Here is a 15,922-nt window from a genome sequence, read left to right on the forward strand (position 1 = left end):
GACGTTAGGAGAGCTGTTCTAGCGTACCTAGAGGCCACCCGCTCTTTCCGTAAAAATAATAACCTCTTCATTCAATTTCAGGGGCCGGCAAAAGGAAAGACGGCAACTAAGAGCACCATCGCGAGGTGGATCAAGACCGCCATCCAAGAGGCATATAAAGCCAGGGGTCTCGACCCTCCGGGAAAAATTAGAGCTCACTCCACTCGCTCTCTTTCCTCCTCTTGGGCAGAAAAAGGCCAGGCGTCTGCCGAGCAGATCTGCAAGGCGGCGACCTGGTCGAGTATACATACATTTACCCGACATTACAGGGTTAACGTCCAGTCGGACAAAGACCTGAGTTACGGACGTAAAGTCCTTCAGGCAGTAGTCCCACCCTAGGGCCACGTATAATTTGGTATACTCCATATGTAATGGGGCCGTCGGGATGACGCTCTGGAAGGACACGGATTACTTACCGGTAGTCCCTTTTCCAGGAGTCATCACGACGGCCCATAGTTCCCTCCCCTTTAAGAATAATTTATGTTCTTCAAATGTAAATATGACCGAATAAAGGTAAAATTTGGTTTAGTAAACATTGTCCACCGTAATGATTTATAAGTCACTGAAGCATGGGTGGAAAGGGAGGTGCTTTTAAACTCTTCCTGTCCCTACCTGGGTCAGAGGGCAACCTCCATATGTAATGGGGCCGTCGTGATGACTCCTGGAAAAGGGACTACCGGTAAGTAATCCGTGTCCTTTCTTACGTGCGTGAAAAAAACACAGGCAGAGAAATGAGCATGTACAGTGATTAATTAGCCTTTTACTAGGCAACAGGCGTTTCGCACGCAAGGCTTACGCAATAGGTTGCGTAAGCTCTGCTTAAGCACATGCATCTATAGAGTTCAATTGGGGCTATGTGCATGTATTATGCGGTAAAATAGAGCTTACCGTAATTTATTTTCACGTGCATATCAACACGCAGTGTCCACACACTGGTGTACATGGAGGAATGAAAGTCCATTGACTTTCAGTGCCTCCATTCACTGCGTATCACGCTTGTGTAATACGCGGTGAATGGAGGCAATGACAGTCGATGGGCTTTCATTCCTCAGTGTACACCACCATGTGTAGATAGCATTTCCATACAGCAAAGAAATAAATCACAGCATGCGCACTTTTTCTGCGTATGGTACAGCGCCCTGCTATTGGCTCCTTATCGAAACGGTGCCCCTATGCGGCATTGCGAGAGGGCAGCGTTTTGAAATGCATCCCTGCTCTGAACAGAGTGGGGAATTTGAAAAATAAAATCATTGTGCATGTCCGTGACGCCATATTCTCAAACATGCACAGTGCATACCAAGCTGATATGTGTTCTCTGATGGCAGAGCAAAAGTCCTCCATATGTGTAAAGCGACGTGGGAGACCCGCCCTGTTTTACGCATATGCCTGTGGACATAAGCCCTAACATGTTCAAACGCACAACTAGCAGCAGCCAAAGTGTCATTACTTGGTTGGTGCTGTAGAGGCATTTTCCTGTCTTCCATTTATACTATTCCATCCACTGAAAAATCTGTCATGGATCATGTAAGAAACAAAAATCATGCTTTTGTCAGCTGTTTCATTGGGGGACACAGTGAAGACCTTGTCTATAACTCTTGCCACTAGGAGGCAGACACTAAGTAAAGGAAGAGTTGACTCCTACCAGCTATACCCATCCTGTAGCCATTCAGCTAAATCAGTTTTTAGCTTAGTGTCCATAGGAGACAGACCATCCTGCTGCAGGTCTTCAAGATCCTGGAGTTTCTTGGCATCTGAGTCCACAAACTTCCCTGCTACTTCCCTGCTTCATAAATGCAAGGTTGCAACAGAGAAGCCCTAACACTTTTGTGACCCACCAGCGAAGGTCTTTTCTCTTAGATCCCTGGGCTCTCTCACACCAAAGGGAAACAAGAAACTGAAATATCAGGCTGGATTTTGATGCCACGGTATCCGGCCCTTCCCCACCAGGTAATGTATGTATGAGGACTTTTCCCATCCCCCTTCCCTGGCTCCCACTCTATGTGCAACCATCTCCCTTGTGTAGATTCCCGCTTGCGATGGGAGTGGTCATTCCCCCTGGCGGTGTCCTTTCCCGGGCTGTGCCTTTGTTTCTGGGGAGTTTCGATTGCTTCTGGTCACAGCAACCACACAACGAACTTCGTTGGTGCAGTGTCTGCTTCTGTGGCCCGAGCTCTTTCGGTCAACTTCCTGTGACGGTTAGCCCGTGTTTTTTTTCAACCGCCTCTCCTTACAGCCTGTCCTCGATGAGTCATGAGGGAAGGGCTTTCCCTTTGCATTTGCATTGTGAATGCGCTTGCCTCTGATAGGTTCTTGAAACTAGCGATCAGTCCCACCTCCAGGTTTCTGGGCAGGGCCAGCTTTTCACCCGCATTTGTATAGGTTTGACGGCTTGGCTGTTGAATCCACACACCGTCTTGAACGCGCAGGGACCCCGTTGTCCAAACTATACCCGGGGCGGGAAACCACATTCTTCTCACATCTACCATAGGGTCTGGAAGGCATTCTTCAAATGTGAGCAGCATTATCTTCAACCTATGCATTTTTCTGTTCCCAGAATCCTTTCCTTCCTCCAATCAGGCATGGATATGGGTTTGAGCCTTAAAGGGGTTGTCCTGCGAAAGCAAGTGGGGTTATACACTTCTGTATGGCCATATTAATGCACTTTGTAATATACATCGTGCATTAAATATTGGCCATACAGAAGTTATACACTTACCCCCTCCGGTGTGGGCGTCCCCGTCTCCATGGCGCCAACCAAAACCGCCTTCTGCCTGGATTAGACGCGCTTGCGCTGTCTGCCCTCTTCTGTCCCGCTCCGGCGTGCTCGCGCCGCACAGGTCTTCTGCACATGTATAACTTCTGTATGGCCAATATTTAATGCACGATGTATATTACAAACACCCCTGGCTTCCAAATCCGCAGTGTGTCCTATTCTTCAGGGAGTAACACACGCCAAGCACAGGACTGTACCCGTACGGTTAAAGGTGTTGTCTCGCCGAAAGCGTTTGTTTTTTTTTTTTTTTAAATGGACCCCTGCATTATGCCCTGTGAAAAAGAAAGCATGTGTTAGTTTTTAACAAGCACATTGCACTTATCTGCATCAGCGTTCTGCAGCTTCTTCTTTTCTTCTTTTAAAGATGGCGCCGCTGGTCTTCTCCCACGGTGCACTGCGGGTCTTCCCATGGTGCACGGTGGAGTTGTTTCTTCTGTCTTCCGCGTTCCACTGCCGATACAGCCACCTCATTGGCTGATCGGCACCACGTGACGGAGGCGGAGCTATGATGACAACGCGGTGACCAGCTCTCCGGCATGAGCGGCCCCATTCACCAGGCAGAAGACCGCACAGCGCAAGTGCGTCTAAAAAAGCAAGAAGCCAGCGAAATTAGACGGAGCCATGGAGACGGGGACGCCAGCAACGGAGCAGGTAAGTGAATAACTTCTGTATGGCTCATATTTAATGCACGATGTACATTACAAAGTGCATTAATATGGCCATACAGAAGTGTATAACCCCACTTGCTGCCGCGAGACAACCCCTTTAACTGCTCACTCCACACCCATGGGGGATGCATCCTGGGCGGTGTACCACAGCGCTTCTGTTCTCCAGATTAGCAAGTCTGCGACATGGTCTTCGCTTCATACATTCATAAAGTTTTACTTTTGCATCTTCTGATGTTGCTCTTGGTCGGCTGCAGTACCCTCTTCGCATCATAAAATTTTGCCCACCCCTAGGGACTGTTTGCACGTCCCAAGGTCTTCGCTGTGTCCCCCAATGACACAGCTGAGAAAACAGGCGTTATTACCCTAAAATCCTTTTCTCGGATGTTCATTGGGGGACACAGCACCCACTCATTGTATATTGGCGGGACCGCCTGTTAATCCGTTCCTATATTCCCCTTTTCTTTGTTCCGTTGTTTTGTTTTATGTATTCAATTAACCTTTGGGCTTTTCCTCTCCTGCCTGAGTACAAACTGATTTAGAGTAGCTGGTAGGAGTCATCAGCTCTTCCTTTGCTTAGGCCCATTGTCCACGGGTGGATTTAATTTGCAAAATCAATTCAAAGTGCCCGTAGGGAAGCTTTGGCACCCGCAACTGAATTTAAGCATGTGCATTTGATTTGTGGACCGTTTGGTGCCGGAAAATAAATCGCAGCATGCTCCATTTCAGTGCAGACCGGCTTAATAGAAGTCAATGGGTGTGGACGATCCGCAGTGAATCCGCAAATACAACTGTGGATGCACTGCGGATTTGAAGGTTAAAATTGATTAGGGAGGTGGGGTTGCAGATTTTTTTTCTGCGTGGATGATCTGCAGTGCATCCATGTGAAAAAACCATTACATCCGCCATCTCCCGCAAATGGTTTCTGCAGAAATCTGCATCCGGAATCTGATCTGCCCATGGATATGAGACTTTAGTGACCACCTCCTAGGTTCACATCCAAGGTCTTCGCTGTGTCCCCCCTAATGAACATCCGAGAAGATGATTGTATGGTAAATAACAAAAAAAAAAAAAAAACTTTCTATATGAGCAGAACCTTGTCTTAATTGTGGAAGCCTGATGTTCACAAGTCCGCTGTCTTGACTGTTGATGTGTGTAACTTCTGTATACTAAAGCCTAGATTGTTACTGCATTTCTGACAACCAGGATTTTTCTTTCTATAGGTCATGGTCATAACTACATCCATATGTCCTAGGCTTGACGTGATTGGTGTAAACCGCGTTCTATCATCCTTATTTCATGGGGGTCTCCTGTACTTCCATTTATTGATAATTAACCTTCTCTCTCTTTGTTGTGTTGCAGGGCCTATTCCTCTGTTCCCAGAAACATATGATTCTGATGGCTACAATCCAGAAGCTCCCAGCTTGACCAGTACTTCACGCCCCATGTACAGACATCGCGTGCATGCCCAAAGGCCGAATTTGATAGGCCTGACTTCTGGCGATATGGATTTACCCCCAAGAGGTACTGGCCACATTAGTTCTCTTTACTCTAGAGAATGGCGTGGTGTTTCTTCTAGACTTAACTTGCTGTGCTGCTTAACGGAAGGTAATCAGTCTAGTTTTTCGGCTTTGCCTATTTCTACTGATCTTCTGGGATCTGTGCTGCACATCTTTATACACTGCAGATGTCGTATAAACGTGTCTTCAAGACGACCCTATCGCATTCGGACAGCCTCATCATAATGTACCATTTGGTTGTCTATAGGCATCATTTAGCTAATCTAACAGCCTAATTAAGGGCATTTTGGGTACTTATTTTGCTAGTTTGTTATGAGAAATGTGCTGTGCGGCTCACTTAAGCTGCAAGATCTGTGGAAATAATAAAATCAATGAACTAACCATATTGATGGCATCTAGTAAGTGGTGTCTTATATTGTTTTGACACTTAAATAGGAGCTGCCATTTAAAGTGCGTTTTTAAAGGGTTTGTGTCATGAAGATAACCCTTTACTAATAAGAGTATTGGGCATCCAGCAGCTAGCTCAGGCCTTGGGCCTCACGCACACAGGTGCTTTTTTCAGCGATTAATGCAGTGTTTTCAGCGCTACGCTAATCGCGGTAAAACTCTCCCATTGTTTTCAATGGATTATCTCAGACAGATCCTTGATTGTGGCACTTTGCCGCGATTTCCGAGTGGAGTCTGTTCTGTTTTTTCGGCGTTTAGCACACCTCCTCAATGACGTTTTCTAAACCCAGCTGTCGACCGCAGGGAGCTGTGGCGTTTTGCCGAACGCCTGTGTGAGGGAGGCTTTCAGGGATTTCCCAGCTTTATATTGAAAGACTGCTATGTAGCTTTTAATTGTACTTTCATTCAATTCCCTAATATTGCTAAGGCCTTGGCTTACTGTCAGGGAGCAGAAACATTCACTAATTTCCTTCAGGTTCTGAAAACCCACCTTGAGAGGCAGGGATGGTTCCCATTAGGCAGCTGCACTTGTACAGCTGGACTTGGTCGGTCAGGCTTTAAGGCTCTGGATGTGAAAAATCTCTCCATTCACTGACAGCAGGCAGATATTGAGCTGTGAATAACAAACACAGAAGGTCTCCTTCTCAAAACTGTTTTAAGAGCATGTTTAAGTGTGTGTTCACATGAGGCGGATTTGCTCTGTAAGATCCATCTGGATTTTCCACAGTAAGTCCTCCCCACTATGGTGCAGGTTTGCCGCTGTGGATTGGTTTTATAATCTTGTCTTCTCTATCTTTTACCTGATCTTCTGCGGAGACTTGCTGATCTCTGGTGGCCTGCAGCAATGACAGCTTGACTGTCTATATAATGCGCCATTGTTGGAGACCAGCATGCAGAGACCCGTGCGTTACCAGACATGCATGTGCGTCGGAGTGGAGAGAAGATGGGGAAGGGGAGTAATACGTTTTTTGGTTTTAACCATTTCCTGCCCAATGGTATACATGTATGTCATGAGAGGGAAGGGGCTCACACCAATTGCTGTACATGTAAATGCATGTAGATGGCGCGGGTTCAGGAGCGGAGTATGTGCCATCTGTAGCCGCTGAGTGCTGACGCCTGACAATGGCCACCGGGTCTGCCGTGGCTTTGTGATAAAGTTAGAAGATAATATAATGCAGTACAGAAGTGCCTTATAAGGACTTTGACAAAGCTAAAAACATAAAAATATCAAATTAAAAAGGGAAGAAAAAAACTTTTTACTGTGCAAAAGTGGCTGCCCACTAATGGTGATGGTACAAAGCAGCTTTTAGGAGCTTAGGAGGCGGACTATTACTGTAGTCTCTCCATTGGTGACTACACTTGTAGGGGTGGGCTCACAGGCTCTCTTCAGCCTATCAGGGTGCCCATGCAGAGAGGTGGTACTTCCTGGAAAATCCTCCAATTACTGCTCTAGCTGTCCTTTTTCCTGCACTCCCATTGGTTTCCGCACTTCCCAGGGGTAAAGCCCGCCCTCAGGTCCTTTTCCTCTTCCCTCCTGATCTCAGCATCCTCTCTCTCCTCGACTGAGACCTGTGGTACTTCTGCTCACAGCAGTGAGGACTGGGACCACCAGCAGAGGACAGGGTAAGCTCTGCCTGGCAGTTAGCGTCTCTACCCTTTCCACTTCTGCAGCACCCATAGCAGCAAGCACATTAGACCCTAGCACCTAGTCTGACCTCATGGCAGAATCCTCCAGACAGGCTGCAGCCAGAGTCACGCATTTTGTATGCTTTTGTGGACGTACTAATTTTATAATACAGGTAGTCTGAACTGCTCTGCACTGATTGTCTCCCATCGAAACAGGCCTCCAGCGATCTGCCTACTGGCCCCATCACAGCTACAACCCGGTCGGCCGCTGAACCAGAATCAGCGCACTACTCGCATGCGCTATGAGCTTTCCCCCAGGGCTGACCCTCGCTCAGAAGCCAGGTGTCTAAGCCTCCATCTAATTCAGATCTGGACGTGGAACAATTGTCCAAACTTTCCTCTTTAGTTGATAGTTGGATAACTGTGATGGACACTCTGCATGTGCAAGCATCCACACCCAAGCGCCTAAATGTTATGTACTCCTTTTCGGAGGAGTCCATGAAGAAATGGACATCATCTCCATAGGTAGACCCTACAGTGTCACACTCGGCAGAACGCCCCCCTTTGTCTACGGCGGACGTCTGCAATAAGAAACTAGAATCACTGGCCAGAACCTCTTTTGAGGCAGTAGGTTCAACCCTACGACCTCTCTTTGCTGGGTCAGCAGGACTGCATCTGAGTAACCCAAGCAATTGCGCCGTGGCATTCTCTCCAGTTCTTACCCCTGGATGCAGCCAGACTAGTGGCTCGGGCTTCAGTGGCCTCCATTGCAACACAAAAGCACCTTGTGTCGGAAATCCTGGGACGCTGTTGCAGCATCTAAAAGGTCTGTAAATGGACTTCCCTTTTGTAGGTTCCTGCCTCTTCAGCGTTCAGCTAGATAAAATGATTTCGGAAGCCACAAGTGGTAAGAGCTCCCACCCACCTCAGAACAGGTCTAGCCAAACAAGGTCTCCACAGAAGAGGCACTCTAGTCCGCATAACAAGAAAACCGTTTGGGATCACAGGAAGAAACCTTTCTTCAGACCCCGATCCTCCTGGCGTTCCTATTCGTAGGCTTCCAAGCTCTTCGGTCCATTACTTCAGGACCAGACTTCCGACGTTTCCTTCACGGATCAACGATTTGAATCAAGCGATATGCCAGCTACTCACCCAGACTGTAATCGTCCTGGCTCCATTTGCAGAGCGTCTAACAGGTTTTTATTAAAACCTTTTTCGTTCTTCCCCAGAAAGATTGGTCCGTCTGCCCCATTCTAGACTTGAAGAAACTGAATCGATATGTGAAAATCAGGCATTTATACATGGAGTCTCTAAAGTCGGTCATCACATCCGTGGAACAAGGCGAATTCCTGGCGTCCATCGACATGAAGGGCGTATACCTCCATGTGCCCATCTGCAGGACACATGAACGTTTTCTGCATTTCGCTCTTCGGTTTGAACACTACCAGTGCCTCTCCCTCTCCTGTTTGCCTCGGCTCCATGGGTGTTCACAAAGTTCTGGTGGCTGTGATGACCCTTCTACACTTCAGTGGGATTGTCACTATCCCCTATCTTGACAACATCCTAGTGAGGGACCTTCCCACTCAGCCACTCTGGAATTTCTGGGCCTGGTCTTTGACACGACAAGTTGCCATGTTATGTTACCATCAGAGATTCGGACTTTGATCCCCATTCAACATTGTATGAGAGTCCTAGGGTTAATGGTCTCTTTGTTTGAGCCAATTCCATTCAGCCAATTTCATGCCCGACCTCTCCAGTGGACAGCCCTGTCTTGATGGGACAAATGCTCGCACTCACTGGATCTGAGAGTGCGACTTCCCTGGACGCTTCGTCTCTCACTCAATTGGTGGCTAGATTCCTCTCTTGTTCACAAAGGGTGATCCTTCCTGACGCCACAGTGGTCGGTACTGACCACGGATGCCTGTCGTCTTGGATGGGGAGGGACGTTGCACAACTTCACAGCTCAGGGAAGTGGCCAGTATGAGAGCCATCGCTCCCAATAAATGTGTTGGAACTTCGGGCTATACTACTGTTGCTCTGTCACTTTGTGCAACAGCTGTCGGGGTTCCCAGTCTGTGTCCAATTGGATAATGCAATGGCTGCCGTGTACATGAATTGTCAAAGCAGAACCTGCAGCTCAGCTGTCATGGAAGCAGAAAGAAATCCTAGCATGGGCGGAAACACCTCCTAATCCAGGCCCAGATCCTGTGTAGTTTTCCCACGTGTATGTCAGGAAGGGTATAGTTTCTGCTTAAGGAGAGCACCTAGAAGGTGAGTGAGGATCCTTATAAGGCCATGCATGCTCCTCTGGGTAATATGCAAATGGAAAGATTGAACAATCCCTCTGCAGCGCCACCTATTGGAAGGCAGCATTCTTACAAGTCAAAAGTCCAGACTTTTAAGACAAGCCTTAGAACACTGACTGGGAGCTGTAAGCCAAGCCAGAATCCATACACAGACAGTCTTGGCTTACAGAGGCTTGTGACATGGGTCGGGGGGATTATCATCTATCCTTAGAAGGTAAGTGAGGAGACTTATAAGGCCATGCATGCTCCTCTGGGAAGTATGTAAATAGGGAGGATAGGACAATAGCCATCTTCCCTATTTGCACATTTCCCCCCCTTGTATTGCGCACATGCGTTTACATATTTGTGATTCACTACAACCCTTCATCTATTCTGAGGTTTTCTCCCAGATAATGGCTACTTAGAGAGAAAATAGTATATTAATGGTCTGAGCACTTGCGTTTAGAGTTGAACATTACAGTATGCACTTTTGGCACTCAAGTCATGCATGTATAGGCTAATCTCCAGATTAAAGAAATTGGCAAATATGTGGAGAGGCAGCAGGGGGCAGCAAAGTACTGTGAGATCCTCTGCTAGACATCCAGCCTGGTATGTAATTAGTTTTTTTCACCACATGCATTAATTAAAGCATTTTCCCCCTTTTTTTGTTTTCTCAAAAAGAAAAACCAGTCAACAATAATATGAGAATCGTTGTGGATTCTGATTCCCGGAAAAGGAATCTTACCCCTGGAGACTCTGGGATACCTCCAAAAAAACCCTGGTTTGACAAGTAAGTTGGTGGAAGATAATTAGTAAACTGCCATGTGTGACTGCAGCGATAAACAAAAAAACACCAATATCTAATTTCTGTAGGGGTTTAGGGGTTTTTTTTGTAACTTTTTTACACTTAAAAAAAAAAAAATATGTAATTGTGCTGCCCTGCAAAATTGAACATATTATCTATACTGCACAGTGAACACAGTTTAAAATCAAAATCTTATATGAAGAGTTCATCCCACAATAAACAAGCCCCGCAGAGCTCTGTCCATGAAAGAAATAACAATGCTCCGGCTCTTGGAATGAGGCAACACAAAAGCAGATCTTTAAAAAAGAAATAGCAAAGCATAAAGTAACTGTAGAAACTTCGTGTTGCCAGAATTGTGCAAAGAAGAATGTCATCGCTGTATTTATTCTGCACACTGAACACCGTAAAAATAAAATTCAAAAAACAAATGGCAGAATTTTTTATCCTCTAAGAAAAATAATGAAGAAAAGTTATTCAGTACATTATATGTAGCCAAAAAGGATGGCTTTAAAAAACAACTTGTCCCGCAAAAAACAACCCCTCATTCAGCTATGATGATGGAATAATGATAAAAGTTATGGCTCCTGGAATGTGACAATTAAAAGAATCTCAAAAATTAGTTGGGCATTAAGGCGCGAACAGGCTTAGTCACTGAGGGGTTAAATACTATATTAACCCCTTCCAATCCACTGTCTGCCGTCTGAAGACATTCTGACTGAAGGCTGTACAGCTCTGATGTCAGAAGACGTCCGGCAGGGTATTCTTACTGTAGATTACTGGGCGCTTTGTTGTCGGGTGCCTCCCCAGCATGTCCCATACTGCAGTACTGGCTCTAGCCAGCAGATGGCGCCTTTCTATAATGGCAGAAAGAGAAGGCCCCCTAGAAAACCCTGAATCCAAAATTGGATTGCAAAGGGTTAAAACAATTGTCTTCATTGCCACAGAGCTCTTATTAGAAGACCTGTTTGCAATGAAACATTACTCCTGCAGAGTAGATGACTAACTGTCCATGTTATGTATGGCTGACCTTAATCTGCCAGAATGAAAGTCCTCTACCCTGTGATATCCATTTGCTCCAATGGGGCTCATCCTGATGGAACAACCTGACTAACTCACAGGTTTTACTCCATAACTAAAAAAATAATTCGAGAGAATCCTAATTTTTAAATTTTTTTCAAAGCTACCCCCAGACAGTGATGATAAAAAAAAAAAAGTTTTTATAAAAAGTCCAGCTTGCAGACATGCTCTTCGCTGCAGGAAGGGGTCTTTGATTTTTAAAGAAGGTCTTGATGTCCTTGAATACACAGTGCTCTGCTGGAGGGAGAAATTCCCATGTATTAGTTACAATTTACGCCTGCAAACATTGCCTTATGGCATTCTATTTTGTTCTGTACTCCTAGCGCATTATTAACCAGAGTCTTTGTTTTCATAGACCCAACTTCAACAGAATTAACGCACCTGGATTCCAGAAGAAAGTTGTGTTTGGAAATGAAAATACCAAGCTTGAGCTGAGGAGAATCCCTCCGGATCTGAACAACATAAGTAAACTGAATGAGCATTTCAGTAAATTTGGGACGCTGGTAAATCTCCAGGTAGTTGATGTTTAATATACTTTAGTTTCACTTCAGACCTCTCTAATCGGGATCCACAGTTTAGGTAAGGCCGGGCTCACACCAGCGTATTTAAATTGCGTATTACGCGCATAACACACAGTGAATGGCGTCAATGAAAGTACGTTGCTTTTCATTGTTTCATTCACACTTGCGTATATTATGCGCATAAAAAAAGAATGCAGGTGGTTCTATTTTACCGCATATTACACCTGAACAGCCTATTGTTCTCTATAGCTTTGCTCAGAGCGCAGTGCATATACAATTGCATTGTGTAGGTTAGAATTTTTTTACAAGTTGCTAGAAAACATGAGAAAAAAGTTAAGAAGAAACCAGGAAGCCCGTGCATGACAGCCTGTGTAAAACACACTGTTCATACGCAGGCCTATGAATGCAGAAACCTGACAGAACGAAGCTCCGTATGCCGGTAAAATGCAGCTTTTTTTTTTTTTAAAGCTATGTATTACCGTACGGTCGTATGAGCCCGGCCTAATAAAAGTAGTTGTTTTTTTTTTTGTTTTTTTTACAAACTGCAGTGCCAAAGCAGATTGGACGGACACATATATTATAGATCTCCCCTTTGCCTACATTTGTTTACACCTTTATTTGCAGTTGAAAGACATATTTTCACAACAGGTTTGTCTGGAACAGTGTGTTGGTGGATTCTAGAGTTCCTTCTCAGTGGCGTGCGAGCTCCCCAAATCTGTACTAAACTGGGAATCAATAGCCGTGTGCAAGAGCAGAAATCCAAAACAAATTGGCATCAAAGTTGGCAATGAAAATTTGGAAATTGCTGATTAATTGGTGGAAATGTGGTCACTGTACTGAGGTCTTTGGGCCTGCTCCTGTGTGCTGTATACGTACATAACATACATCCACATTTTAAAGGAGTTTTCCTAGGAAATTCTATTGATCACCTGTCCTCAGGATAGGTCATTAAACGTTGATTGGCTGGGGTCTGCCTCTCAGGAACCTGTTTGATCAAGTGATCAGGCACACAGTCAGTGCCACAGTAAAGGAGTACGAAGCGACAGCTGCTGCTCCGACCCCTGTGTTATGGCCAATGCTTGTAACTGCAGGTGCAGCTTCCATGGATTTTAAGGAGGTGCTGACACCAGCAGCAGACCCCAGCCCATTTAACTATGGCCCCCTGCACACAGGCGGAAATATCGCTGCGGGATTTCCTGCAGAATTTCCGCCCATGGAAGCTGCCATAGGATTGCGTTACAAAACGCAATCCTAGGCAGACGGCTGCGATTTGTCCGCGTGGAAAACAAATCATGGCATGCTCTGTGCGGAGCTCGCAGAAATGTCACTCCCCGGCCCCTGGCTCCACTCTACGCATGCGCCAGCTGGCTGGCAGCCGGCACATTAAAGAGCCGGAGCCGCGGGTGAGATGATTGCCGTGCTGGTCCGTGCAGAGGCGCGAGTCGGATCCGACCCAGCCGTCTGCAAGGGGCCTAAATGTAGATTACAAACTTCTGGTGCTGCATCAGGTGACGGCTTCCTCTGCTGCTTACACTAATAGTAGTACCGCAGGAATTGATTCTTTGCAATAGAAGTTGCTTTTGTGTTTCTAACCTCACCTTATTATATGGAAGACATTCATTGTCGGGTCAATGACCCAAAACTTAGACGGCTCTCATATAAGCTGTGACCTGCTTCTTATTACTGTTCTTTACTTGCAGGTTGCTTATGAAGGCGATCCTGAAGGTGCTTTAATTCAGTTTGCAACATATGCTGAAGCCAAGAAAGCCATCTCGAGCACAGAAGCCGTTCTGAATAACCGCTTTATTAAGATGTATTGGCACAGAGAAGGCCCTGCTCAGCAAATACAAGCTCCAACTGCTCCGCAGGTAAAAAAGCCCTAAACTGTTCGGTTTCCGGGTAATGATCATTGAACACAATTGTATAGTTCACGCAGACAACGTGTATATAAATAAGAAATCTTGGAAGACGGAGTGTCTGTGCTGCATTATAAAAGGCAACCGGTGGAGGAGGAGAGCCAAGAGGAGGCTGCGGAACTTTGTGAATATACTGCACAGGAGCCCATATATCACTGTATGATATGATCCATATCCAGATGCTGACAGAAGCTACATTTCCCATGTTCACCAGCCGCATGGGTGCTACAGACTGCTGGGGCATGGTAAAGCCATTTTAATGTCTGCAGGCATCAGTAAGGTTCTGTGGGAAAAGGATGTCTGTGAATGTCCATGTGAGAGGTGACGGCGAGAATAGCAGAAGTACAGCTGGGGAGACAACGAGGGGGGGAGATACTAAATTAAACAGCCTGGCAACAGTTTGGCCCTCATCGCATTACACCAACCCCGCAGTGTTCCCACCGCCTGCTGATGATCTGGGCTGTCGCTTGTGCAACTATTGCTGGTGTTTTGGCACTGATTGAGTCCCTGCAGTAGTCATTGACGTTGCACATTTCAATGGGCTGCTATATTATGCTTTAATCATTTTTTTATTGGAAAGAATTTTTGTTTTGACAAACCAGAAATAAACAGATTTTCTGTCTATCATTAATTCAAATATCAACATTTAACATATCACATATAACCTCAGCACCCAATCCATTGATCAGATTCCAGAGGTGATAGGTTCCTCATTAGACTACTAAATCTCAATCAGTCACCTTCCATTCAGTAAGCCCAGGATAAGTACCCAACTCTAAGTTTTCCTATGTATCATAGCCCTTAGTACGCTTATCCAAATAAAATGTCCTACCAGGGAGTTAAAAAGAAAAAAACATCCACACGTCTTACGCCAATGGGATATGACTGATACGTAACATAAGGATGAGTAGAGGGAAAGGTATGAATCTACGACCATGCGGACTTATCGCTCCTCAATAACCACTGTACTCTTCGTCATTGAATGCCTATGAATTTCCAATCAATCTCGGACTTTTCGGGGATCTCTGGAAATGTATCCAGGGACTCCAAATGCGTATAAACTTCTACCGACCGTTGTTCTTCCGCTGCCAAAGCCTTCATGGACATCAATTCATTAACATCTTGTATCCATTCAACCCTTGTCTAGGTCTTTTGTGTTTTTCCAATGTCTAGGTATGACTATGCACGGCTGTTGGAAACGCAGCAGATCTTTTTTGATGGTAGTCACTGAGCCAGGTAGCATAAATAAGACCACCATCTGTAGGGTGGGATTAATAGAACATTTCCTTGTATATGGAGAACACCATATCCCAAAAGGGTGCAATGTTAGGGCAGTTCCACCAAATATGCAGCATGGTCCTGTTTCCCTGTTACACCTCCAGCAATTTAGTGAGATCGCAGGTTGCTTTAATATGGTAATATTTGAAAAAATCACTTAGTTTTGTGTAAAGCTGTGCGGTTGCATGACAGCTTGTAAACTGCAGATGGAGCAGATCGATTCCAGGTACCAAAAAAATGGCTTTGGATTTGCGTGGAAGAATCATAATGTAACTGTTAAACTTTGTTTGTGGGATAACCCTTTTACAGGATTACCACCTATCCTGTATCACCAATCTACAGGATAGGTGATAAATATATGGCCGCTGACGTCCGCCCTGATCGTTAGAACGGGGTTCCCAAGCCCCTGGTCTGCAGGAGTTTGTACCTCTTTTCTTTCCAGTTTACTGTTCGCCTGTCCGTTGAGGAATGGTGTAGAGCCAAGTCACATTGATGACAAGTTATGTTTCTGCTTTACTTGCCTTTTCAGGTTGGTCAGCTTAATGTTCAGCCATCAAATCTGCCAGTTATCAAACAATCTGTGAAAGAACGCTTGGGACCAGTCCCTGCAAGTAATCTGGAGCCGGTGGAAGCACAAGGTGCTAATACAGAAGCATTGCAGGTATGTGCACCACCATAGTGATAAAGTATATGTGCTTTCTATTGTGTGTGTGTGTATATATAGTAAAGGGAAGGTATTGACCTCTTATAAACTGTAGCACTTCTGTTTAATTTACTTTTTACATGTTCTTTCCAGGCTGTGACAAAAGTTCCAGTAAAGGAGAGATTGGGTTTTATTACCAAACACAATCCTGCCACTAATGAAAAGGTGAGAAACTTTTTACACCCTTATGAAATATGAGCAGTGGGTTTTCCATGTTAGTAATATACTGTGGCACATCTATAAAGGGTTATCTGGGTAATGGTTTTG

At 45.4% G+C, this 15,922-nt stretch overlaps 1 protein-coding gene across 3 annotated transcripts in view; it reads left to right on the top strand.

Annotated features, from left to right (window-relative positions):
- The window catches only part of RBM26 (RNA binding motif protein 26), a 75,682-nt gene that overhangs the window by 36,885 nt on the left and 22,875 nt on the right, over positions 1 to 15,922 (top strand). For 2 of the 3 annotated variants that reach the window (XM_066580768.1, XM_066580784.1), the window contains exons 10-15: positions 4,840 to 5,001; positions 10,037 to 10,145; positions 11,593 to 11,752; positions 13,459 to 13,626; positions 15,482 to 15,613; positions 15,749 to 15,820. In XM_066580768.1, the coding sequence (XP_066436865.1) occupies positions 4,840 to 5,001; positions 10,037 to 10,145; positions 11,593 to 11,752; positions 13,459 to 13,626; positions 15,482 to 15,613; positions 15,749 to 15,820 (803 nt within the window). Of the gene's footprint in view, positions 1 to 4,837; positions 5,002 to 10,036; positions 10,146 to 11,592; positions 11,753 to 13,458; positions 13,627 to 15,481; positions 15,614 to 15,748; positions 15,821 to 15,922 lie in introns of all 3 variants that reach the window. The other variant, XM_066580776.1, reaches the window with a different exon arrangement.

The sequence above is a fragment of the Eleutherodactylus coqui genome, chromosome 1 (assembly GCF_035609145.1).
Source record: "Eleutherodactylus coqui strain aEleCoq1 chromosome 1, aEleCoq1.hap1, whole genome shotgun sequence".
In the NCBI taxonomy this organism is placed as follows: domain Eukaryota; kingdom Metazoa; phylum Chordata; class Amphibia; order Anura; family Eleutherodactylidae; genus Eleutherodactylus; species Eleutherodactylus coqui.